General features: G+C 46.7%; 1 protein-coding gene across 2 annotated transcripts in view; it reads right to left on the reverse strand.

The window, feature by feature from the left end:
- The window catches only part of MCRS1 (microspherule protein 1), a 700,973-nt gene that overhangs the window by 60,664 nt on the left and 617,973 nt on the right, over positions 1-22,336 (reverse strand). For both annotated transcript variants that reach the window (XM_069653718.1, XM_069653719.1), the window contains 2 exons: positions 19,620-19,707; positions 18,828-18,955 (listed from right to left, as the gene is read on the reverse strand). In XM_069653718.1, the coding sequence (XP_069509819.1) occupies positions 18,828-18,955; positions 19,620-19,707 (216 nt within the window). The remainder of the gene's footprint in view (positions 1-18,827; positions 18,956-19,619; positions 19,708-22,336) is intronic.

The following is a 22,336-nucleotide window of genomic DNA, read 5'->3' on the forward strand; positions in this document are numbered from 1 at the left end:
GCAGCTCTGCAGATCCTGGTGTTCCTGGGCCTCAGTCGTGGGGACAAGAGGGAGGACTTCTGGGGACTCCTGCACTGCAATGGGACAGTCACCACTTGCAACCAGCAATCTTCAAACAAGTGGCATTTCAGTGTTTTTGATGTAAATAAATTAATAATGGTTTAATCAAGATACCTTGTGTGTAAGAGTTTATTTGAATACTTGTACTGTGAATATCTGTGTAACTCCCCTACAGCTCACACTGACCCCTCTTTAGATACGCCTGGCTGCTCAACACGCTACCAACCAGTGTATTATAGACTTATACCAAAGGTTGGGTTCCTATTGCCAGGAGGCCAGGGTTGTTGTAGTGCACCCAAAGGGTACTGCATACAATGTTGCCCAACACTGGTGGCAGGCGGTGAGGATCTATTGTAGAGTTGTTTCACTAAGAGTATACTTTGCTTTTGTTCAACTAAAAACCTTCACAAGGCTAAGCTCCACTATAAAATCAATTGTAACATGCCAAATATGGATAACTTCAGTCAGGAAGCCCTTATTATTTAAACAGTAGAGCAACTGAAAGTAATTTGTAAAGTCAGGAGTCTCCCTGCTAAAGGAAAGAAAAATGAACTAATTGCAAGATTGTTGAATCATCAAAGTGTGGGTAGTAGGCCTGTCACACCTACTAACCAAGAAATGTGGAAAATGATATTGGGGATGATAATGCAGAGTCTAACTCTGATGTCTTAGATGAGCGAGAGGAGTCTCAGGAAGAGAGCCCCTCTTCGCCTCAACAGGCCCTTTTGCCCCAATCTTTAGCCACTGGGACCCCACAAGGTCCATCATTGAGTCCAGAATTTGTGTCGCTTGAGAAAATGAGTCTTGAGTTAGAGTTCAAAAGATTACAAATCCAAGCTGAAACCAAACATCAGGACCTCAACTAAGGGAAATGGAAATGCAACATGCTATTGAAATAAGAAATTGTCTTGAGAAAATGTTTCTCTCCCAGAGTCTTCTAGGTCTTCCAGTCCACAGAGACCGCTCATGCCTAAAGAAGCAGTTAGTATGTATGATGTGAAACTTGATATTTTGGATTGGTTGGGTGCTTTTGAACTTAACTATGGGTTTCACAGGGAATCAGTTGATTCCTTGGCTTTTGTCTAGGCTCCCCTAGGTTGCAGCTGATGCGGTCATGGAGGTGAGGGAACTTGAAAGATTGGAGTATGTATAACTAGATTTGGGAAAACTCCTTCCCAGCACCTTAAGCGGTTTAGGACCCTCAAAAAGACTGATGTTACCCCTTGGGCTACCTGGGTGTGTGAATGTTTGTATAACTTAGATGGTTGGGTTAAGGGTTACAGAGTGAACTCCTTTGAAGGAATGAGAAATCTATTTTTGTTGGAATCTATTTTGATGCCTGCTCTCCTGAGCTGAGACAGCACTTGGCTGACTCAAAGGAGATTGATCCCAAGAAACTAGCAAAAGCTGCTGACTTATGGGTTGCCAACATGGCCTCTCACAAGGATTCTGGGGCCACTCACAAAAAGGATGAGGGGAAGCAGCACAAGAAAGCTGACAACGAGAATTCCAAAACCTCCCAACCAAATGAGGGCCACAAACATAAGAAGGGTAAGCCCTTTGGGAAACCACGTCAGTCTAGTGAAACCTCTGGTGCCAAACCAGAGGGAGGTCAGCAGAAACCCCCTTTCCAGAAAACATTTGGTAAATGTGATGCTTGTGGGTCTACTGACCATGTGAAAGGGGATCCCAGATGTAAGGGTAAACCTTCAGGGGTACACACTGCCTCCTTAACCTTCATCCCTGAGGTAGAAGGTCATATGGCAAGTGGACACTTTCATCTATTGGTTGAAGATCCCATTGGAGTCTCAGCCAGTGTTTCTTTAGTGTCCCTGGGTCTGTGGGAAAAACAGAATTTCGATGAGTATAACTCTATACCAGATAACAAAAAAGAATATTACAAGGACAGTGTACTTGTGAATGGTCAGGAGACCCCTGCCATTGGAGACCCCGAGGCCAGCATGGTGGTGGATGCAACCTTTTTCAAACATGGGGATGATGCTAATGCACCCAAAGGCCTCACTAAGCTTGCTGGAGGCCCTATCCAGATGGTTTCAATATTACCAGCTCTCATCCAGTGCAACAATATGACTATGAATACCTGTCAGTGTACAGGGTGAGATGCCTGGGAGAGTCCTGCCTGCTGGAGAATGACTTAAAAACTCTTGGAGTTGTATCAAGTACCCACAGACCTCCAAGTAAAAGGAAGCAGGACCAAACTAAGAAGGCCAGAGAGCTCAATTTAGATGGCTCTCCGTGGGTTGTTACAGAGGAACCTATAACACCCAGTCAACAAGAAGAGCCAACTTCTACTTCTAGGAAGAAAGAGACAAAGGGGAAACCCAAGGTCTCAGGAAACAAGAAAAGTAGCACTCCTGTGCACAAAACCAGGACATCCACGAGAGGACAGTCCACTTCACACCTGCGACTCATCCACCAGCTGAGGCTGAGTGTGAGGTTCAACCAGTAGATGGTGTATCAGCTATTGATGTCACAGATCTGGAAGAAGACCTCCTCCCTGTTGGAAATCTGGATCCTAGAGACCACCCTGAGCTACAGACTTTGCTTGCAGAAGGTGGCCCCTGTAGGACAGACTTCAACTAAGGTCAAAGAGAGTGTCCCACTCTTGACGGTCTTCGCTAACAGGCAGCTTCCCAGCTGGAAGGGCAAGAGCCAGGGAAGCACAGTTTATACTGAGAGGATGGCCTCCTCTACAGGGAACCTATTGAGTATACTCCAGGAGACTACAGATTTGTAGTGCCTCGGGAGGTGAAACCCCAGTTTCGACAGTTAGCCCATGAGATTCCTTTAGCTAGTCACTTAAGTTTCTTTTTTCAACTTTATTTATTTGTCTTTACAACACATAAACAGAGGTGGCCACATGGAACCCGAAACAGAAAACCAAGCAAAAAACATATACAATAGTACACCATGAGTCATCTGTCGTAGGCAGGGAGGTGAGGTAGTAGATTAAGTATTAGCATCTGTACCAAAGGGGACAAAATTTTCAGAGCGACTATGTTACGGGGAACAATCAGTGGAAGATGAGACAGAGTTTGTGGGCGAAGTCATGGCGGACATGTAATCCCGGAATTTACACCAGATATATCTAGGCCTTGAATGTGGATGTTGCATTGCGCTCCATGCCTCTTTAGTGTCATGCGCCCATGTAATTGTCCTGAGCCACTGTGTATAGGTAGGCGCCCTAGGGCGGAGCCAACACATCAATATGCAGCGGACTGCCAACAGCAAGCAAAGACCTGCTAGTTTCTTAGAGTCGCGGCCCAGCTGAGGGAGGTCGTGGAAAAGGCAGTGCAGTGGGGTGGGGACAATAGTGTGCTCTAGTATGTCAGATAATGTGGTACAGATGTCAGACCAAAATTGGGTCAGGTGAGGGCAATACCATAGCATATGGATGTAAGATGCTTGATCCGTACCACACCTGAGGCAATTGCGAGAAAAGTTGCAGAACATATAATGTAGTCTCATTGGTGTATGATGGTATCTGTATAGCACCTTGAATTGAATTAACTTAAATTTAGAGTTATAGGACACATCGTGTGTGCGAGCACACATTCGGAACCATCTCACGTCAGTCATCTCGACCTCAAGATCATCCTCCCAACTGCGTTTCAGCTTGGAAAAGGAGGGGGCTGCTCTGGTCTGCAATAAGGAGTAAAGCCTCTGCAACTATAGGTTCGTCAGGTGGTAGGGTGGGGAAATCGGGGTATCTGGATTTGAGATTCTTACAGAGTGAGGAGTATTGTAGCCACACTGACGGCCGGCGCTTGAGGGAAAGAGGGAGGTCAGACCATTAAATGAAGTTGCCCTGTTCGTAGGCATCACGAAGTGTCAGAAACCCAGCATCCGTCCAGCGAGATACAGTCGACTGTGGAATACTTGGGACATCAGGGAAGAAGTTCAATAATGGCAGGTCCCCGTGGAATGGGTGAGATGTGTCAACCATTGCCCAGAGTTTGGCCAATGCTAAGGATAAGCTATCCACAGGGTCTGCGGAATCAGGGTCAGGAGGGATAGGTTTAAGGATAAGAGAATCAATCGCTCGGTCACAGCCCGTTAGTTTCTCCAGCCGAACATGCGGGGGGGGGAAGGGGGTGGATCAATGGTGTTAAACCAATGAGAGGCAAATTGAGATTGGGCTACCACCCAGTACCTAGTGAAATCTGGGGCGCTAAACCGCCCAATTCCTTGGGGGTGGTCAGCGTAGACAGTTTGAGGCGGACCGCACCTGAGTGCCAAAGGAAGGTGTTGGTTATGTGGCGTAGTGTTTTGAAGAATACATCCCCAGGCCATATAGGCAGATTGGTGAATCGATAAAGAAGTTGAGGTAATACTACAATTTTAAATATTCCAATCCTACCTGCTAGCGAAATGGGAAGTCTAGTCCAGCTAGAAGTTTTTGTAGCCAGGTTAGTTAATTCAGGTAATTGTCCTCGCGCAGTTTCGCCGTGTGACGGGAGACTACCACCCCCAGAAAAGTGACGGACGCTGGATTGAGACCAGATGAATCCACATAAATCCAAAGGGGGTTGAGTGGAGTCTGTAAGTGGGAATAATATAGATTTGGAACAGTTCACTTTTAAGCCAGATATGTCTCCAAAACGGGCAACATCTACTAGTATAAGGGCAAGGGTGGTTTCAGGGGAGCGTATGTACAAGAGCGCGTCATCGGCATATAGGGAGACTATATTGGATTGGCCCGCTGTGCGCAATCCCCTATGAGAGTGTGACTGGCGAATCATGTCGGCAAAGTGTTCCATGGCTATGGCGAAAATAAGGGGGGAAAAAGGGCATCCCTGTCGCGTCCCTCTGGATATCTGGAAGGGAGTGGAGCACCTGTCCTCAGTGTGAACTCTGGCCGAACGGGCAGTGTAGAGTAGCCTTACCCAGGTGCGAAAGTTAGGGCCGAACTTACATTTCTCGAGAACTCGCCATAGGTATTTCCACAAGACCGAGTCGAATGCCTTCTGCATGTCCAGAGTGGCTGCTACCGCCTGTGTGGACGGGTTGATTCTGCTGATCACATTGAAGAGCCTCCTTAGGTTCAGGGATGTGGACCTGCCAGGGACAAATCCCACCTGGTCGGGGTGGATGATGTGGGGCATGTATGGGGATAAGCGGTTGGCCAGTAGTTTAGCGTATATTTTAACATCACTGTTGATCAACGAGAGTGGTCGGTATGAGCTGCACTGGGTAGGGGGCTTGCCAGGTTTAAGGAGAACTGTTATCAGTGCCTCCCGCAGAGATGGGGGAAAGTACACCCCTATCGCGAGATTCTTCCCATAGGGCCAGTAAGTGTGGAGCCAGGAGAGACTTGTATTGTTTATAAAAATCCATGGGGAGTCCATCCGGGCCAGGGGCCTTCCCAGATGCCAGCGATTCAATGGCCTCAGTATGTTCCTTGGGAGTGAAAGGCCTCTCCAGGAAGGTGCTAGCGTCGGGGGACAGGACTGAAATGGGAAGATTTTCTAAATAGGAGTCAATTTCTGGTATATGGGGACCGTCGACTTCGGAATATAGGGAGGTGTAAAACGATAGAAACTCAGAGTTGATATCTTGTGGGGAAGCGGCGAGTGAGCTGTTGGGCCTCACTATAGCCGGAATATTGGGGGCTCCGAATTCACGATACAGGAGCCTAGCCAGCATTCAGCCCAGTCGCTCTCTCACACCGTATTTCCTTACAGACTGGGGGGAGTCCAGGAATTTAACCTCACGTTCTGCAAGGCTACGGAACCTGTCCAGTTCTGAGCCCAGTGCCGCTAGAGTGGTTGGGGAGTGATCTTGAGCATATTAGGGACTTGAGGTTAGCCAGGGTTGACTCGCTAACGGCGATATCAGCACGGATTCCCTTCAGATTGCCACATCCCTTGGAAATGGCAATTCCCCTCGTATACGCTTTGAAGGATTCCCAGAGGACGGCTTGCGTTGTTACAGAGTCTGTATTGAACTCAAAGAATTCTTTGATGGAGGATTCGAGTTTGGTAGCGAAGACCTGATCGAGAAGCGCATGAGGGCTCATCCTCCACTGCCTAGTTTTATCGGCGTCCAGCCCCCAGTTCAATGAGATGAGTACCGGTGAATGGTCTGATAATGTTCTGGGGAGGATAGCCAGGTGGGACAGGCATCTAACCAGCATGTCAGTTATGAGCCATCTGTCTATTCTAGAGTGTGAATCGTGAACTGAGGAATAAAAGGAGCATGTGCAAGAATCAGGGTGCATTAGTCGCCAGGCATTCACTAGTGCCAGACGAGGGAGCGTTGTAAGGATGGTATAGGCTGCTCTGGAGAGTTGACGAGGTCTAGAGCCCGACCTATCTAGGGTGACATCCAGTATTGTGTTGAAGTTGCCTCCCCATAAAATCGGGATCGGGGGGTAGCCTTCCAGGATAGAGGCTAGGTGTAGGTAGAAGTTGGGGTCGTCGACATTCGGGCCATATATGTTCAAGATGGCTACCTCCTGGTGCTGCAGCTTGCCGATGATTTATACATATCTGCCAAGAGGGTCTATGTGCGAGTGGTGACATGTAAACTTCAGGCTCTTGTGCATTAACGGAAGAGTGCCACGGCTTTGAGTGGAATAGTTGGTATAATATCTTTGGGGTCCCCACTGCTTAGCGAATCGTTCGTATTGTTCAGAGCGGGCATGGGTTTCTTGTAAGCATAAGATTTTAACCCTGTGGCGTTCAGCATGCAGCTGTATCTGCTGCATCTTTTTGTGATTACCCAACCCACGGATATTCCAGCTCATAAAAGTCAGGTCGACATTAGCCATTCGTGTAGGGGTGTTGATTGTATTTCTGTAAAGGGGTTACAAGCGAAAGGAAGTCGATCGATGTGGATGCCTGTCGGCCCCTACCTGTGTGTTCACGGTGCACTATTATGGCGCATGTGGCGCTTCCGGTGGTTGTCAAGACTAACCATAACGTCCCATCACCCCGCCCCACCCACATCCCTCCCCCAATCAGAGGGACGAAACCCAAACAGAACCATAACAACCACAAATTTCTAGGCAGCTACGCCTGGGGGTCTGATGGCTAGCCAGGCAATGGTGCACCGGATTGGGGAGAGTGAGAGGAGATTTTGCGAAACAACAGCATTAACCAGAGTGTTCAATATAGGCACGAGGTGCGGGGGGGACATGGCCAAAGAGAGAGAGGACAACTGGGAACAAAGGGAATTAGCCATGGCTCCTGGGGCACCACCTCAGGAACATGATGTCGACCCAAAATGGGCGAGGATGAACCCAGGATCCCAGGATACAACTATCGGGGGCCTGGAGGTAGACATAGGATAGTTATCAAGCTGGGGATTTATCGGGACATCAAACACCTCTAAACACAATGAGTCCGTGTGGCGAACCTCGCCACATCTGCAGAGGATAGATGGAGCAACAAGAACAAAACTAGCAACTAATGTACTACGTTTGAAGCGTGGCCGTCATAGGGAGCCACGCGAACGATGGTCCCATATGTGGCATAGGTACGGTCACTAACAACAGTGGACGTAGATCTAGTAGCAACGGTGAAGGGATCAACCCGGGAAGTGTTCGTCAACAAACTTCGAGGACTCTTCTGGAATAGTGAAGAAGAATGTTTGGTTCAAATGTTCGATCCTTAACTTTGCGGGAAAGAGCATAGAGTATTTAACTCCTAAGTCACGGAGTTTCTTTTTTACCGCCAGAAAGGTTTTGCATTCTTGTTGCACAGCAACAGAGAAATTGGGGTAGAGGTGGATCCTTGCCGATCCGAGAAGCAGCTCCCCCTTGGCCCTGGCTGCCCGCAAAAGGGCATCCCGGTCCCGGATGTTTAGGATTCTGGCTATGATGAGACGGGGAGGTGCCCCAGGTCTGGGCTTCGCAGTCAGTGAGAGATGTGCCCTTTCAACTGCGAATTGTGCAGAAAGGTATGGTGTATCCAGGAGTGTTAAAAGGATGCGTTCCATGTATTCCTCCATGGGCTCCTTGATGTTGTCCTGGGGTACGCCGACAATGCGCAGGTTATTCTGTCTAGAACGGGATTCGAGGTCATCATTTTTCTTCTCAACCGCCGAGACTCGACTGGTGAGTATGGATACAGCGGCGCGAAGGGAACCAAAGTCGTCCTCAGCAGTGCCAACCATTGTTTCGATCTCGGCAACACGGCTGTCTGTTCTTTCGATATGGGCTTTTAAAGATGAGATGGTACCATTCATATCGTCCAATTTAGTATGGACCGTGGTGAAACCTTCGCGCATGTTCTCCAGCATTTTCTGCGAGTCATCAGGGGTTAAGGATGTCGAGACAATAGGAGCTTCCTCTGGGGGCTCGGTCGGCGGTCTGGAAGGTGTCTTGGCAAACATAGTTAGCGAGCTTTGCTTCTTTCCAGCCCCAGCGCCCTTGGTCATGGTGACGGCACAAATAGGGTTCCAGGGACCTCAGAGAGCACCAGCGATCAAGGTTATCAAGTTTCCACGTTGACAAATGCCCAGGGAGGGACTGGCAGGAGGATGGTGGTAAGGTCCGCTGAGTGTAGCGCTTGCGTGACCACTCCCGGTTAGACACAGCCCCCGGGGTGCCTCCCGCGGGCACAGGGGTGTTGTGTTAGTGCCTCAGGCCGCACGCTCCGCTGGAATAGTGCAGACGGGGGCGGCACAGGGGGATCAATCCACGCCCGGAGTGATGACAGTGGGGGTCCCTGAGGATTGGTCCAGTAAAGCACAAAGTGTGGTCAACAAGATCACTGTGGGCAGTAATGAGCAAGGTAAATTCAGATGGTCTAGGGAGGACTCCGCCTTCAGGTAGGATCGTGCGGATTGCATAGACAATGCAGAGCAGCCAGAGGATCGTAGGGTTGACACAGCGGATTCCAACAAGGCCCCGGGAGGCCACGGGCACCCACAGGATCCCGTATCTGCCAGCTGCTGCAATTGGTTTTGGCGACCATTGGGGCCCCACAAGTGAGGCCAGTCGCATTAATGTTCAGTAGCCAGCCCAAAGTTTATAGTTCAGTAATGGAGGTGTGCAGTCGGGGTGTTACTAGTTGTGCTGCCCCGCAACGGCCTCAAGAGCCCCCAGCCACCACCAGGTGGTCAGGGGAATGGGCCACCAGCGCCAGGGGCGATGGTGTAATGCGGCAAAAGCAAGGCCGCAGTAGATATCCACACAGTCAGCAGGGGGAGAGCAGTGCCACCGTGAGTTCTTATATCCTGGGCCCCAGGGCCAGCCCGCGCCGACCTGATCTGTGCGGGCACCCCAATAGCAGCAGGTATGGAGGATGGCTGGCCAATAGGCGCGCGAGTGGCAGCCGGGGCAGGCAGCACAGAACCGCAGGTGCTAGTAACACCTAACCCCCCACACCCCATACCTTGTAGTTGAATGGGGTCCAGTGTTCTTTGGGAAGAGGGCGGCAGGGGGGAGAAGGCAGGCGGTGTGCAGGCGCAGGGTATGCAGAGATGTCTCTGTCCCACGCAGTGCGTGTTCAAGAATCGTGGGGAATCCGGCTCCTCCAGATGTCTTTGTGGTCGGTGGGAGGAGGCAGTGCCGCGCCCTCAGGTGGCAGGGATTCATTTAGGGTTTATTCGCTCTCCCCGTCCGGAGCAAAGCACTTAGGCGTTCATCTTGCTACGGTGCAACAGCGCCCCCTCTCACTTAAGTTTTAAGAAGACCAAGGAAAGGTTTTCTCTTTATTTCTACTGGCCCATGATGGTGTCTGATGTAGATAAATTCTGTAAAAGCTGTCACACTGGTCAGACTTCTGGCAAGAGTGGAGCCAAGAACGTGGCACCTTTATGTATTAGCTTTTTTTTTTAAAAAAAAGTTTAATTTCCTTTAGCACCTTTAGTGCCCCTCCCAGTGGTGGGAGTCCCTTTTGAGAGGGTAAGAATCGACATTGTTGGTCCCTTAGACCCTCCCACATCTTCAGGCAACCAATTTATATTGGTTGTGGTAGACCATGCTACGAGGTATCCTGAAGGACTGTTACTGCTCAGGCAATGGCTAAGGCCCTCCTTGGTATTTTTACCAGAGTAGGTTTTCCTAAGGCGGTTATCTCAGACAGGGGGACCAATTTTATGTCCCATTACATGCAAGCCATGTGGAAAAACTGTGCAGTGACCTACAAGTTCTCAACAGCTTACTATCCCCAAACCAATGGATTTATGGAGAGGTTTAATAGAACTATGAAGAGCCACATAAGACACAACTTACTTCTGTATCTCCACTAAATCATGGATTTACACAGTACATTTGACCTAACCTCAGGCTATTGGAAAATAGCACTGACTGACCATGCCAAGGAAGGGGAAAACTGCATTTTCAACCACAGGAGGCCTCTACCAGTTTAAGGGTATGCCTTTTGGATTCAAGAATGCACCTGCTACATTCCAAAGGATGGTGAATCATGTTCTGAATGGGATGGAGAGCTTCTGCATGGCATACTTGGATGACATTGCAGTGTTCAGCACTACTTGGAAGGAACATATTGACCACTTAGGATATGTATTGCAGGCTCTTGAGCAGGCCAATCGGACCATAAAGGCAAGTAAATGTCAAATTGGTCAGAGTAAAGTGGTCTACCTTGGACATGAGGTACGAGGAGGTGAAATAAGGCCATTGCCTAGATAACTACAAGCTGTACAAGACTGGGCCACCTCTACTACTCAAACCCAAGTAAGAGCCTTTTTAGGTCTCGCATGTTACTTTAGGAACATCATAGAGAACTATGGGACCACAGCTTCTCCCTTGAATGTGGTGATCTCACCTAAATTCCCCAAGAAGGACAGGTGGAATGAGGAGTGCACCAATGCATTTGAAGGACTTAAGAAAGCCCTTTGTCAAGCTCCAGTCTTAAGAGCTCCTGACTACAACCAATCCTTTATTGTACAGACAGATGCTTCCAATATAGGTATAGTTGCAGTTCTGAGTCAGCTGGATGAGAAAGGCAGGGAACACCCAATCTGCTTCATCAGTAGAAAACTGAAAGACCCGGAAACAAGGTGGGCAACCATAGAACGTGAAAGTTTTGACATTGTGTGGTTTTTGAAGAAATTTGGACCATACTTGTATGCATCTACTTTTGTGATTCAGACAGACCACCAACCCTTGAGATGGTTAATGCAGATGAAGGGGGAAAATCCTAAATTGTTAAGATGATCAATCAGACTACAGGGGTTTGATTTTACCATAGAACACATGTTACGGTGTAATCACCAAAATGCTGATGGTCTCTCCAGAAAGTATGACCGACTGGAGTAACGAGATTCATCCAGGGGTGGATTAAATCCTCCTGTCCCTTAGTCTGGGGGGACGAGTGTTGGGGAGAAATCTCTGAAATGTGCTAATTCCTCTCTACCTTAGAGTCCTGGATTTTGAGGACTTGAATTTTTATCCTGGAGAGAGTGAGACCCTTTTTTCCACTCTCTCATGTATTTTAATGTGATTTTGAACTCTGTGTTTTTTTGGTTGTGGAGTCTGACAAACTCCATAGGCATCATCTTTTACATTGTCACACAGCACCTTCAGTGCAGTGGCACGGTAGTTCAAATGAAACCACTGCCACCAGCCATTCAGTGAGAAAAGGGTAACAAACTCTACTGTAAGATAGTGTGTGCTGGGTCTAGCAAGTTACAATGGAAAGTAAAGTCAATTTCACTTTACTGCTCTTGGAAACAGTAGTTTATCCAAGAGAAGGTATTTTAAACCTTTGGGAAATCTGAAAAACTTCCCTGTGCCACTGCACTGTAGGTGCTGTGTGACAAAATGTAAAAGCGGATGCCTATGGAGTTTGTCAGACTCCACAACCAAAAGAAACACAGTGTTCAAAATCACAATAAAATACATGAGAGAGTGGGAAAAAGGGTCACACTCTCCAGGTTAAAAAAATCAAGTCCTCAAAATCCAGCAAAGTTGCTGGGGGTCTCTAAGGTAGAGGGAATTAGCACATTTCTGAGAATTCTCCCTCACAGCTTGGACCTTGCGATGGAAATTAGTGGTTTTCATCCAATCCTGTCGATGAAGGCAGACACCGTTCCCCATTTGCCAGAACTTTAATGCCACTGATGGCGTGATCTGACGATACATCCCCTTCCTGGAAGAGAGCGAGTGCTTCAATTTTCTTACTGTCAGGGAGGCACTCCACGATCGGTCCCAGATTTTACCACAATTCCCGGTCGTACCTGGCCAGGATCGCCAGTGCGTTGGCCAGCTTGATAGTGGACGCTGCAGTGTGAATCACCTTCTTTCCCAAGGTGTCCATCCTTTTCCCCTCACTGTCCGGAGGGACCAAAGACGGCGGGTATGGCTTAGCCGACAATTTCCTCACGGCTGCTGACACCACCGAATCAGGCAATGGTTGCAACCTCGGGCACTTGGGTACGGAGTTCGGCATCCTATATTTCTTCTCCAGCCTATACCGCTTGGCTGGAGTTGTACAAGGGTTCTTCATGAGGGCCAGGCCCTCCGCTCAAACATCGTCTAGAAAAGGTACCGCCATGACAGTCTTTCTCCTGGCCTTGCGCCTTTGATACAAGAAGCCCTCCTCCTTGGTTTTATCGGGCACCAGCTGGAGTAGTTCAGAGGCCATGGCAATCATGGAGTGGAACGATTCTACCTCATCCGGTGGGGACACCCTATGTGCAGCATCCAAATGTGGCGACTCACCGTCGACTGCGACAATGTCGGTCATCATCCGTGGCAATATCCATTCCCGTACCCATGTCTGCTGGGGGAGAAGGGGCCCGATGTGGTGGAGGTTGATATGGGGGCGTCCGATGACGCTCCTTCTTCTTCGCTGGAGGCTGATACGGGGCCTGGGAGACCACAGGTACCGGGGGGCAGAAGCATTCTTATCTGGATCTCTGACACCAAGGTGTGTAGAGTTTACAGAATATCCAAGGAAACGTCCCTCGGATGAGAAGGCAGAACAGGAAAACTATACCCTGCACCGTTGGCATCGTCGTCCTCTTTTAATGGCCTGGTGGACCGTATGCCAAAACTCCTGATCGAAGTCCGTGGACGAGACCTCCAAGGTTTGGGCGACAGCCTGGGAGGATTGTTTTGGGGCCTCCTCCCCTCCCTTTCCCCCCCCCCCGTTAGGGACTTGAACCGGGGCCTGGGCTGGTTTCACCCCTTCTGGCGTGCCTGCAGACTTTGCCAAAGTCACTGTTGTGGTATCGCGCCTTGGGTGCAGGGACACTGAGCCATGGGAGCTACCCTCGTAGGATCAGCATCCGTAGCTGCTGTGGTGGTAGTAGTAGTCCTCAATTGAGTTGCTAACAAGGTCTTTGCCTGTGCTGGTTAACCCTGCTTGGGCTGCACAGCTTTTTCTCCTCCGTCCACGGCTTCATCTCGTAGTTTAGCCTGGGTAGATGACTTCCTCTTTGAATAGGAGTTTGAAGGTATGCTGGCAATGGAGTCGGAAGTTGATGCTGATCGTGCCCTATCCATTTTGGGACCTGCTTCAGTAGCGAACCCGGTGGACTGTGGGCTCTTGGCCTTATTTTGGGCTCCAAAGGATGAGGCGCCCGCAAAGGACTTAGAAGACCGCTCCTCGGACCGGCTGTTCCTGGACGAGGCATGACCCTGCTCGGAGCACCCGTCAGAGGCCTTGTTCATGTTAAGCCATGCTGTCAGCCTACTATGCCTTTCCATCGTTTTCTTGGAGAAACCAAGCCATATCTCGCACTCTACTTCTGTGTGGTCTGGGTGCAGGCAGTAGAGACATTGCAGGTGCTAGTCCTCCACAAACACATTCTACAGGCCTCATTTGGTGCAGGGCCTGAAGAGGGGTCTTCCCTCCTCCTCATCCTCCATCATGGATCAGAGGGCGCGTAATAGGCCCAAGATGGCCTTGTAGAAACCTTGATGGATCTTTTTCCTGGAGGGGCACAGAACTTCACCGACAACGGGTCCCCATTGTTGACCGATGAAGAAAAGAGCACGCAGGTCTCTCTGAAACAAAGTTGAAAACACGAAGCTTGGAGAGCAAACTCGAGGACTCCCACACTGAAGGGTGCAGTCAAAATCTGAAGATGTCTGCCAGAGGAGGGGCTTAGGGAGAGGACTGTCCTTGGATGGGGGCAGTATGACCCAGAGGACAGTGATTGGTTTAGAGGAGAAATACAGTTTAAGTGAAACTTTTTTCTATTACCAAGGATTCCCAGCCTGACTGGGATTATTCATGAGCATATGAATCCATACCAGACCCCATGCTGGAGTAAGAAAGCACTGACCCCATGCATGTGAGAGGTTGATCTTAACAGTGGAGCCGTGTCTCCAGAGGACCACAGATAACAGATTGCAGCCTGCTGGCTGTATCCCCTGGTGGGCTTGATTCCACTGGGCTCAAGAAGGAAAGCCCAGGTGTCAAAGGGGCAGACAGGAAGACCGTGACCTCGGCCCAGAGAGCTGCAGAGGTTCCGTGCCAGCGGTGCGCCAACTGGGTGAGTCTGATGGAAAGAGGAAATCCTGGTAAGCGTGCGTGTGGTTGGAGCGAGAACCTAAATATTGAAATTGAGGAAGAAATCAATAAATAGAAAAAAAGACCCATAAAGGGCATTATGGGACTTGGGAGTTTTTCGGTAATTTGAAGAGAGCGCTGGAACGAACACTGTTAAGAAGCAATGATGGAAGAAGCAAGAAAAGTTGAACTGTTGATGAGTGATTGAACTTTTAAAGCAAGATACAATACCCTTGACAGAGTGGTCCAGCACCACGTGGGTCTCTAAGGTATCCAGCTGAGAAGTTGCAGAGCTCGAAGTTAAAAGGAAACCGTGAATCGAAGTGATCCTGCGATGGGTCAAGCAAAATCCTGTGCACATTCGAAAGTCTTTGATGCAAAAAGGAAGGTTTTGAAATTGAAATGAAATGGTCTGAGCCTGGCAGAGGGAGCCCAATTGAGAATATTTTGTTAAGGTGGGTCTGAGCCCGGCAGATGGGGACCCAAGGTGAACAGAAAATCACCTGAGTATTTGTAAATGTGAAATCCTAAGAAGAAGGGAACTTCGATGTTTGTTGTGTTGCATCAGGCCCTCTGAAATAACAGACTTCGAATAGCAAAGAGACTTTAGCACAGAAGGCCATGATGTGGAAGTTTTGAACTGCATCCTCATGCTAGCGAAGCTAGAGACTGTGCTAGGCTCAAGTGTGCCGCTTTGTCCAGTGTTGAAAACGTGGGGACGGGATGCCAAAGGCTTGAATATCCTGACATATTTGTTGAACACTTTTTATTTTGCATAACATTGTTTCCCACACTATTTGTATTTAGAAATAAGTATTGCCAATAGGTTTATTGGTATAGGCGCGTTTATAACAGTCTTGAATAGAACAGCGTTATTATTATTTGATGGTCATAGCTTGCTCCCATTTTGACATTTTGGATTAGATAGGTGTTTTTCAAACCCAATTGAAGTTCAATAAACACACTTTAACTGTGGTCACTTGTGTCTGTCTTCCTGTTTGATACCATGCCTTCCATACACCGCCTAGAAGGGGAAGCACTCAAACAGCAAGCACACACAACTGGCAAAAAAAGAAAGCCCACCATTTTAGAAAAATGGTGGCCTTTCTGTGCATTACCAGGGTTGAATTAGCAGCCTGCGGGTAATAAAGACTACAAATCAAAGGTTAAACCACTGCCACCAGCCACTCATGTAAAACTCTTATTGTAACAACATGTTACCAAGCAAGTAAGAAAGGGGATACATTGTAAGCCCCCCACCCTCCACCAGCACTCTACATAAGGTGGGGTGTGCTGGCTCACTTATACAAAATGTAAAGGGTATGAAAATCCCTATTTACTACTTGGGAACTGTAGTTCACCCAAGTATACGAACAAGAAATTAACAGGAGAGCCCAAAGGGGCATCCCAGCCTATGCCCAAAAGTTATAGCAAACTATAACTCCAACCATACATTATGGAGAGACATAAAAAGGTCACCCATAAAAAGAGTAAAAGACTAGGTGAGAGAAGGAAAAGATTCCCCTTCACCTTGGGACAAGGTCAAATAGAAACCAAGTCCAAGCAAAATGTTCTGGGGTTGACACAGGTCAGGAAAATGTATCACTAATAGGAATATCTTACTTAACAACACCTCTTACTTCTTCAAAAGAAATACTTTATTCAGGATGGTTACAACAATCATTTTCTGAAATGCAGCAGTTTATCAAAACAAAGGGGTGGAATCAACATTTCTTTTCCATCATAACCTTTTTAGAAAATCACAGTACTTAGAATCACAGTACTTAGAATCACTTCTTTCTGGTAAACTCGCCTGCCAGCATAAATCTCCTACCACTACAATTTTGTACGTGGTAATGTTTGTTCCACACTCTCCACACAGGAACCATAAATGAGGAGATTTGAACAAACAACTGCTTCCCTTGATCAAAAGGGTTTACATCTTTTCAGAATTCATATCCCACAAAAGGATACGTGTTATCTTGCTTTATTTTGGCTTTTAGCAATACAGGTAACAGATCTCTCCCCTTGGTAACTCGTACAAGGAAGGCTTTGCTCCTGCAGCCTTTGTTTTCTGTTTATATAGCCTCTTGGCTGCAGGCAATGAGGATTGCAATTGTCTCCCACTTGACATCTCTTCCTGGGAGAGTTGTATCCTATTTTCATGGGTATTGCTCTTTTGCTAAATTGACAATATAAGTTCTAATAATCTCCTAATTGGTATCCCTATTCAGGAGAGCTTGTAGATCAGCCTCCTCTGACTTGGGCAATGAGGGCTACAATGTTATTCTATTTGTAATCCCATATTAGGCGAGTTGCGCCCAGTTCGTCAATCTCCTTTGGGTCTGGCACTTCGTGTTACAATGCTTCCCTACATTAGGCGAGTTGCGCCCAGTTCGTCAATCTTCTTTGGGTCTGGCACTTCGTGTTACAATGCTTCCCTATTTGAAATCCTGCATTAGGGGAATTGGGCCCAGTTTGCCTTAATTAAAGAGTTTGATATTCAAAATAAATCTCATCTAGAGGCCTCCTTCGGAGCACCCTGGGGTCACCCGTTTCAGGCCAACTTGGCATCTCCTTCTGACTCACCGGTGTGGCTTCTTCTCTATCTAGGACCTCTTCTGCTTCTGAAAGCTCCTGTTGGTCTGCCGATTTGCACGCCGACCTATGGGGCTCTTGCAGCCTCGCACACTGTCCGGTGTGAATGTAGCACCAGAGCAGTTCACAGCGTGTCAGGAGCGTCTCTCCCACACAGCGTGGTTCGCTTGAGGACAGCTTCCTGCACGCTGCACGGCCATGTTGTTCCGAACTCTGCCATAGCTACTGCACAGCCTTCTGCTACCGTCACAACGCCATCAGCTTCTGCTTCTTACTGCTGCTACTTCTCTGGCTGCTGCTTCTCTTGCCCCTGAAAGGCCTTCAAGTTTTTAAAGGTCCAGCTCCGGTGTTCTGTATTAAAACAACTAGACCGCTCATACCCATTCTTTAACTGAGCCTCTCTTCCTCGTTTCAGTATTAGGAGCATTATGGGACTTGAAGTCAATAATGTTCTTGCAAGTTTTATTTTTAGTTAATTTATTTTTAGTTAATCCCATCTGATTGGGTAACAGAGTATTCTGATTTAGTGGAGTCTATTAAAGGAGGTAGTATTTTTCCCTTTTGGGTTTGGATCTTGATATAAGGCAGAATCATAACATCTAAAGGATGTGATGTTAACTTCTGGATCTCTGAGTGTACCATGTTCATAAAAAAGGATCTTTGAGTTGGGTAAATCCGGTAGAAGGAATCCTAAATTGACAACATGCTATTAGATAGTTAGGCATTACTGAAATCTCATCCTCAGAAGTGGATGATTACAGAGTCTCTCCTAACAGTCTCACCCTTTCCCCCTGACAGCTGTCTCTTCCCATGTGATCCTCCTTCATGAAACCACCCTCAGTGTTAGGATCAGGTAGCGGCTGCCTTACCGTTGCCACATGGTAGGAGTCTTTAGGCTGGGGTTTAGTGAGGACTGTGAGGATTCATCACAATCCCTTCAAAACTTTGGCAGCCACACAATCATTGGGGAGTGGCGTGGCACTGCATTCAAACCTTTCCATGCTTCCTCCCGATTAAACACAGGATATGGATTCTGCCTTGAATACCAGACATTCAGTTCACACATTGGCCAAATCTGGTCTTTGCTGCCTGAACAAGCTGTAGCAAAGGAAATATTTGGTCATATCTGCATCATTTCATTCAAAGAAACTAGGTTTACATATGGAACTCCTTCATGACTTCCAAGACAAGAGCACCACTTAGTGACTATAGTCCAAGGAACAGGCTACTCTTCCCTCACTGTAATTAACTTGCAAAGTTTTGAAACATAAATTTGCTGTCATCACATGTGGAAAACAGCTAATAGAGCAATGTTTTGTGCTCAGCAAAAGCGTGTGCCTTTTGGTCACCACATCCTGTAAGGATAAAGGTCTCGGGGTCCAAAAAAGATCAGTGTAGCAGTAAAGGAAATCCCAAAAATCCAGGGAGCTCACATCAAAGCCCTAGCTTAGGACTTTTGACCCAACAAACACTACAGGGAGGTGAACACCATTAGACCGGAGATAAACGGCAGAAAAAGCAAACAGGATTGGGCATTAAGAAGAGACATTAAACAGAGCGAAACACTGATGGTAAGTGAGTGCAGGCAATTAGAGGAGACAGGACAAAGAACCAGTAATTGACGGGAGGAGTACGGTAGCAAGAATGAGAAACAAGAGGAGCTGACAGGAAGCAGACATGCAACTAAGCAGTGCACAAGATGAGAGTTTATTTTACCTCCACTACTGAATTATTGTTGAGCTTCCACTTGCTCCCAGGTAACACAGGGCGACCATCAATATAGATGGGCCTACGGCCCTCGTTGGCAATGAAGAAGTCTCCGTTGTTCTTTAGCTTGATGACACCTGCAGCAGAAACCAGAAAAGATGTGCGGAACAATCAAAATGCAAAACTCTGCTGGTGGAAGTTCTCAAAGTTTGAGGCGGGCTTAGAAGATGTCATTACTGCGCCGTGTCTGGAAGAATCCATCAGCATTGTGTTCAAGGTATGAGAGAGTTTAACTTTCTAAACGTGGGCAATCTTTAAGCTTTCCTTGGCTCACCCTGAAGCAGTCACGCAATCAAGAAAACTCTTAGGAGGGGAGCAGGGAAGAGATGATCACTGGACAACACAGTAATAACTTTGAATAAAAGAATGTCCACAATGAGACATACTAAAATAGATCTGTTCTGTAAAAAGTAGATACACCGTTGATGAGGGTAACAGTAAGTACTACAGATCAAGAAATTGGGTATAGGCATTCCTAGGACGTGATCTTAATTGTAAGGATCAACCACAGAGTCAAAGGTCTAAAAGATCCATCTGGCACCAGGCAGGCCACCTGCTTTTTCTTAGGGCCTGTGTAGGCTTATCAGGGAGGCAGACTCTCATACAAACGGATGGGAGCAGGATTGACTGGGGGGTATACTGGTATTGAATGCTTTGCAGTCTCCAATTTTAAAAGAGACAGAACATTTTACAAAATAAGACTTCATTTTGGAATCTGATGGGTGGGGAAGAAGGCATTACCTTGTTTCCTCGAGATCTTCCAGGCTGGACCTTCTAATGACAGATCAACATCAATCTGATTATCTTTGGTAGCACGTCCCAGTGTGATCTGTAGAGGGACAAGAACAAGTTCTTGGAGTAAAAACAATCAAACATAGATGCAAGGAAGACCAGCCGGATGGAATTAATACAAGGAGGAAAGGGTCAATGTGTGAAAACTAGACACAAAAAGACAGTGAGCATAAGCAGAGGGTAGTGTGTTTCAGGAGATGGAGTGTCTAAGTGGGTGATAAGAGCCCCGCTGGATATAGGGATATAAAAATGGACAGACAATAATAGCAATAGCTGAAAGCCATTTAGCAGAAACAGTAAATTGCACCATTTTGGTAGTGAGAAAAGGTATGCCATTTCCAAAGAACATCAAAAAGTGTCAACAGGCAAACTCCAAGCTGTCATATTTTAGCAGTGCTGCCTAATAGGAAAATGCCCAACACATTCTTTGCTTATCATAATTAACAAGAAAGAAATTGGCTTTATGTGGAACAAAGCATGAGAAACACACTGTTGGACCATTTCATGTTTGAGGAAATCAGATTCCATTTGAAGTTTTATAAAGCCTGACGTCGAAGACTATGGATGCGGCTTTGCTGAAAAAGGGGGACTTTAAGGTTTTGTTTTTTACCATAAAAAGAAAACAGGATATGCAAATGTTATGAATCCAGTCTGCTGTTTCCCTTAATGCAATTTGTCAAAAATGCATCATGTGATTTATCGTCATCTTGTATCGGACATACGATGCATTGGACATCTATTCCCCAGCCCCCCCAACCTCGAGTAAATGGCAAACCCACCATTCAGGGATCCAGATAAGATATTTTAAAGTGGGAGTATTTTACTTCCCATTATTTGAAGTTGGGAGTAAAATGTTTTTTATGGGAGAATAAAAGTAATTCCCATTCCCAAACAGGGAAATTCTTTGAGCTGAGTAACTAAACAGCCATCTTTTTTAATCCATACTTCTTGGCACCAGGTAGTAAACAATTTATTTGTATCTTACAGTTTATCTTCGTATATGGCAGTAATTATATTATATGTCCTTCCTGAGGCCCTGAACTGCTGGTACCACTGATCCGAACATATCTGTGGTGCTGTGAAGCTGGACGTTGTAGGCAGGCGAATTGTTAGGTCTGTTTTCTTCAACTATGTTAAGGATTTCAATCAAGCGACATGCACACCGTGGTCTCGGCCTGGTATGTAGCGCCTAACTGAGGTGCTTTTCTCCTTATTTATGGGGATTCAATTTTGGGATGATACACCATTCATATCACACACCCTTTTCAAATACCCCGGGTCACAATGGACCATGAACCAGGCTTGTTGGTCAAATGCAATATTTATTTATTTAAAATTCAAAAGAAATCACACACTTTTAATGTATAGCAGCTATCCCCAATGGAGTGATAGTTACAAATGAGAATGCGAGCAATGCACTGGGTTTGACTTTTTAGTGGAGTACTACATATACAGCACAGCGGAATAGGAGCGCTTTTGATTTAGGACACATAGCACCCAAGTTAGGATTTCCCCCTGCAAAGTCCCCTCAACCCACAAATAATCAATTCTAATTGGATTTAAGGAAGCAGCAGGTGATCAGGAATAAGACGCTGAAAACGGAATTCAACTCCAACCTTCCCTCCCCAAATAAAAGTGAAAAACGGATTTGAAATCCTTGCAATGTTAAAAGGACACTCGGAAATGGATGAATAAATATAGGAATAAAATAAGGAATGTGTGCAAAAACCATGAAAAAAATACAGTTCTTCACTAAAGCAACAATGTAAAGGTACTAACAATCACAAGCAATGGATTAGCAAGAGCATACAATTTGAAAAATGAATGGAAGATTTAAAACAGTTTACAATGAAAATGACACGTTGGAAACTTTGCAAATATTTCCGTTTTCCGTGTAAATTGTGTAAATCGCAATGCGTTGGGGGGATAGCTAAAGATCACAGGTACACTATGGAAGTGAAAGTAAGTCTCTAGCTGGTAAAGTGAATGGGTTATGCAAGATCTAAGAAGGTGCACTTTGAGTAAATGAAGGCGCAAAAAAGGAAAGGAAATCAGGTTGTGACAAGAATAGATTTACTCTACGCTAGAGTATTCAGGCTAGGCCACCAAAGAGGGACACAGGAAGCTCCAGGTTTGATTTGCAAGTTCAATCCTCACACCCCAGCGCCCACCCTGGCGGAACCAGTCCGATCACTCGAAACAGCATTAATAGCTTAGGATTTCACAAGACAAAATTACTAAAGAGATGGCGCTAGCACTATAAATCAATGGCAGGGTTGCAAGAATGCTGACAATTTTAACAAGGTATCAGGATAAGGATAGGGTAACTTAGAAAGTGGGATGAGAACAAAGACAAGATAGGCTATGGGTTTAAATGGGGTGGCAATTGATACTCACAGTCCACTTTTTAGTTTTTGGATTTTGGACAGTCAACGGTTCTGGTCACTACACTGCAGGGTGCCTGGCAAACAGCTGGGCAGTTCTGGTTACCGGGTAGCACTTCTGGACTGGCAATTCTGGTCACTGGATACCATAGGTCATCAGGGTAGTAGGATTGCAGCAGCATGCAGTGAGTGGCAGCAAGCACGGCTGGATCAGGATGCCAAAGGTACCACAGTTTTCCCCTTGATAATGGGAGATTTAGTGTTTTTTTTTTTATATTGGAG

This window comes from Ambystoma mexicanum, chromosome 3q (assembly GCF_040938575.1).
Source record: "Ambystoma mexicanum isolate Mex_15411 chromosome 3q, UKY_AmexF1_1, whole genome shotgun sequence".
Taxonomy (NCBI): Eukaryota; Metazoa; Chordata; class Amphibia; order Caudata; family Ambystomatidae; genus Ambystoma; species Ambystoma mexicanum.